Source organism: Apis dorsata, unplaced genomic scaffold (assembly GCF_000469605.1).
Source record: "Apis dorsata unplaced genomic scaffold, Apis dorsata 1.3 scaffold_577, whole genome shotgun sequence".
Lineage (NCBI taxonomy): Eukaryota > Metazoa > Arthropoda > Insecta > Hymenoptera > Apidae > Apis > Apis dorsata.
This window is the reverse complement of record NW_006263787.1, coordinates 591,741-596,315: the sequence shown is the minus strand read 5'-3', so window position 1 is coordinate 596,315 and position 4,575 is coordinate 591,741. Positions and strand designations below refer to the sequence as shown.

The following is a 4,575-nucleotide window of genomic DNA, read 5'->3' as shown; positions in this document are numbered from 1 at the left end:
AGTGGTTTTTTTTTTTTTTTTGTGTAGTGTTTGTGGTGTGATTACAATAAGAGTTGCTTAGCCTCGATACAAAGAGCTATATGTAATAAGTGGTTCTTATCTACTGTCACGGCGAATCAATCAGAAGGGGGACACTTAAAAGCTACCGACGAATGTTGTGTCACGTGTAAAAGACGCCGAATTGTTTCTCTTGTTCCTTTCTTTTTCTTTTTTTCTTCTTTTTTAATTCCGTTTTCCGTCGTATTCCGAAAAATGATTGGTCGATCGTCCAAATTCAGGATCCTTTTTCTTCTTGTCAGCAGAAGAGAGACAGGCGAGAGCTGCGTCGTACGAACTTTTCGAAGCGATTCATCCGCGCACGCTCTGTTTGTTGTCCAGGCGACGCGGATATTTTGAGAAAAAAGCACGTGCGCTCTCGAAAGTTTGTTTTTTACCTTCTTTTTTTTTTCTGTGCAGGCAGTGCGAGTAGAAAAAATCTTGTTGCTTTCTTTTTTTCTTTTTTTTCCTTTTTTTTTTTTCTTTTTCTGATACTTGTTCTTGACCGCTTGCTCTCTCTCTTTCTTCTTCTCCTTTTCTTTCTTTTTTTTTCTTTTTTACTTGATTTTTTTGTTCAAAGATAGTTTCGCGCTTTTTGCAGAAGTATTGGAATGCTTTGTAGTTTTTGTATTTTTTTGCAAGATGAGAATTTTAACCACGCGTTCCCCCCCTCCCCACACCTTAATAATGCCCGCGCAGGGAGAATATCGACTGACGAGCCGGACTCTCCTCCAGGAGGGGAATGCCTGTGAACAGAGAGAAAATTTTCAACAAAAATTCCCTTGATTTCGAATAAAATTATATTCATTTTTATGCACGAGCCTTTGCAACGATTTTTATCACGATAACTCTACTTTAATAATTGTGTAACGATAGTGCAGCAAATTTCGTGCATTCGTATATCATCGATCCTCTTTATTCTCTTTCAACGTATCTATTCAAACGACTCAAACATAACAAATACAAGCCGTCTTGTGCACGTGTGCATATACGAGGACACCCTATTATTATCAACCCTATTTCTCCCGTTTAACTCGTTACGTATTCTTACGTGACGGATCTCAGAGCGCCATAGCGGAGTTTCCTCCGCCAGCATCCCCCAGGTTACCCGAAGCGCTCTTCTCCATGGACGAAAGTGCTCCAACTGTGCCCTTGAATCTCATCTTGGCGTCGTCCCCAACGACCACCGTCTTCTGGCAAAAGATCAACGTCAGGCAACTGACCACGAACAAGATGCTGGGCAACAGCAACGCGATCAGGAACTCCTTGTACGTGTTCTCCAGATTGAAACGGGAAACAACGATCCCCGTGTTACTCTCCGCGTAATAGCAAGGGAATCTAGCTCTCGCGTTATGATCCGACCCATCCTTCCCATACTCGTGAAGGAACTCCTTGCACTCCTCCCTCAAAGTGTTGACGCAACCCTCGAGATTGATCAACAGACGGCTCTCGTTCGCGATGATGAGATCCTGTTCAGGGGGCGCGACCATCCTTGTCTCGTCCAACGGTTTCGTGGCGAATATGTTGAGATAGGAGAGGTAGGTGAAGTTGGTGAGGTCGGTGAGCAGATCCTTCTCCAACACGGAGCCGTTGATGCAATCGACAGCCTCGACACCGAGGGTCGAGTTGAATATCCCGTAACACGAAGCCATCATCACGTCCCCACGATCCTCGTGCCATATTTCCCGATTCGTCTGCACGTCTATAGCTCTCTCGCATTGGCTCAGATAAACCTTGTCACCTGTCAACAGGATCATGTTCTTGTTCCTTGTCGGTATGTCGACGCATCTACGGTCGCAGTTGTAAGGCGTCCTGATACGCTCGCACGTCCCACGGTTACAATTGAACAGGCCGTCTATGTCTATGCAGGTTATCTTGCCGCGTCTACCCGAGCACTTCATCGGTGGGTCGGTGTCGTGGAATATGCACTCGAACGCGTCCGTTATGTTGATGCACACCCCCGACGAGCAATTGAACGTGCCTGTCAGATTGCGACACTCGTCCGCTATGCATTTCGATTTCTTCGCGTTCTCCTGATCGATCCCGTAACAAGTCTTGTTCGTCGTGTTGGTGCAGTTGGCCAACAATATCGTGGAACCGTTTCTACGAAGGTTCACGTGGATCTGGACGCACGGGCCGGACGTTTTCGACAGGCACCACTCCCCGCAGCTACCCCATTCACAGTTGTCCGCGTTCACAGCGCGTATCGTCGTGCACATCACTGGCACCTCGCTTATACCCGATTGAAACGCCCTTGTGCTCGGCATGTAGATGGCCACGGTTAGGTAGACCAGGGCGACGGAGGAGAGGACCGCCGTCATCTGGCAGATGCAAATCGTCCCGCATATCCGGCCGTCCTGCGGCGGGATCACCAAGTTCTCCACTGGCACTTGCTTAGGCATCTCTTCGATTCGATCACCAACGGATGTCGAGGGAACGATTTGTAATATCCTGCTAAGGTTTACATCGTTACTCGCTTCGTTCGGTTACTCTTCCGAAAGCTCTCTCTCTCTCTTTCTTTCTTTCTCTCTTAGACTTGGAAGAGATCGAAGCTAAGAGGTGTGCACTGTCGAGAGGTGTGCATCGACGTTCTATCGATACATAGAGGGGTTTTTTTATAGGTTTGGTAGACGATCGTACGTACCGCCGACGATCCCTTCCATGGAAGCAAGTGGTTCGAATCGGTTAATCAACAGTCCTCCATTGTAACGTTTGTTTGCTCCAGCTGTCGGTCGATCGATCTCTGCCTACTCCCTTGTTTGTTTTATGGTTACAACACTGGCTTGTGGTCCCTTGGCGAAAGAGCGGATGGAGCTTCCACCGATTTCAAGAAGGATGTTAAGAAAAGGGGCTTAAGGTCAGGCTAACCTCCGCATCTCGAGGATATTCGCGTCAGATGTTTCTCGCGAATCCGTGGCACCGATGATGCTCTTTTTGCTCGGCAGGAGACGAGGCTGGCCGCGCGCGTGTTCTGCTTTCGTGTTCGCTTTGCGCCTCGTGTAAGGTGCGCGGCTCGAAAGCTCGAAGCGGCGCGCATCGATCGATGCCTCGCGTCTGCGCCACTTCGAACTGCAACGACGCCGTGTACTGCCGCATTTGACGTCATCGATGTACCCTCGTGCCATCGGGGGAGAATCTCAGGTAAAGGATAATCGTCCAGAGATGGCGGGATCCGGTGGATCTGCCGTCGTAATTGAATCGTTCCTTCCGATTGATGGAAAATTTTGATGGACAAGTTTTCTTATCTTCTTGTTATTCGTGTTCTCTCGTTGACGAGGAACGAATGACCATTTAATAATCGAGGCAATTGAATTTTAGATGTCTTTGTAATAATAGGTTGTAGACGATTAATCATTGTAGATTCATATTATGGATTTCTCTTTCACGATTTTCCTTCGAGGATTAAAATAATCAATTTGCAACTTTTCTTTTTTCTTTTATTGATAATTCGTGACTCGTAAGTTTTCGTCATTAAGTCAAATATTTTTTTAATTGTGCAACAAAGTATGGCAGTGTAAGAACGTTGTGCACGGAAATACAACTTATCGTTCAAACTTTATTCGAATATATATATATATATCAAATGAAACTGGGTCGAAGATACATCGTTGAGAATAGATGCATTATTGATTACAATTATTCTTTTAAATCAGAAATTTCAATCTGTTGAATATTCATTTTAAATTTTATGGTTTTGACGAAACAAAGTTTTCATCGAAGATTAAAATCAAGAAGAAACCTCGATTTCTCGTATTATTTCTGCGTCATAAAATTTTACATCAAGCGTCTATTGCAATATCCAGTTTCAAACGTTTTATGGAAAATCATATTGTTATCGTGTATTTCATTTCTTAGAATGCAAATTGTCATGCAATATACTCATTTTAATAATCTATCTTTCGTGATATCGATGCGACGAAGCGTTAACGCGAAAGAACAATTCGGAATTTTTATTTTGCGCTTTTAAAATTAAAAAAAAGAAAAAATAATAAATATGAATCACGAGAGTAAAGCGCAATTAATTAAGGAAAATAATTTTTCCCTTCACGACGCGCAATCAGGTCAGTTTTTCCTTCGAGATTATCGGTGGTGCGCGATACTAACCACCGCAACTGTGACACACTTTTCCTCGCCATAGGGGCTTTCAAGGCAGGTGACACAGTTTGAAGAGCGGGGAACAGAAGTAGAGAAGACAAAAAGCACGAAGTTCAAAGCATAATTAATCGCTTCGAATATAATTAAATATAGAAACCTTTTACCCCTTCAATTTTTTATATCCTCTTAATTACTCTAACAATATTTCTCAACCCGACCACTTTCAATTCGAAAATTCAAGAAACAATTTCTACAGACCTGACTCGTTATCACGACAAATTTTTCTTCGCTTAATTTTCGTAATATATCAGCCGTGCGAACGCAGAAACTCGACAATTGCCGCAATTACACCACTCTCGGTCCACGATCGTGGTACTCTGGCTCGACTCGAAAAAAAAGAATTTTCAAAAACCCTATTTCGTGGCCCTATATCGCAACGAGAAC

At 44.0% G+C, this 4,575-nt stretch overlaps 2 protein-coding genes and 1 long non-coding RNA gene across 3 annotated transcripts in view; 2 read left to right on the top strand and 1 right to left on the bottom strand.

Annotated features, from left to right (window-relative positions):
* Nucleotides 1-719, top strand: part of LOC116186302 — a 13,001-nt gene extending 12,282 nt beyond the window's left edge. Inside the window, exon 3 of the long non-coding RNA XR_004151266.1 lies at nt 3-719. This is a non-coding gene — a long non-coding RNA (uncharacterized LOC116186302). The remainder of the gene's footprint in view (nt 1-2) is intronic.
* Nucleotides 1-4,575, top strand: part of LOC102676571 (cilia- and flagella-associated protein 298) — an 85,972-nt gene that overhangs the window by 38,112 nt on the left and 43,285 nt on the right. The window lies entirely within an intron of this gene.
* On the bottom strand, nt 444-2,456 carry LOC102676388. Its single transcript, XM_006621065.2, has 2 exons — nt 1,088-2,456; nt 444-782 (listed from the first exon to the last, which is right to left on the bottom strand). The coding sequence occupies exon 1, from the start codon at nt 2,436-2,438 to the stop codon at nt 1,098-1,100; it is 1,341 nt and encodes a 446-aa protein (XP_006621128.1). The 5' UTR covers nt 2,439-2,456; the 3' UTR covers nt 444-782; nt 1,088-1,097.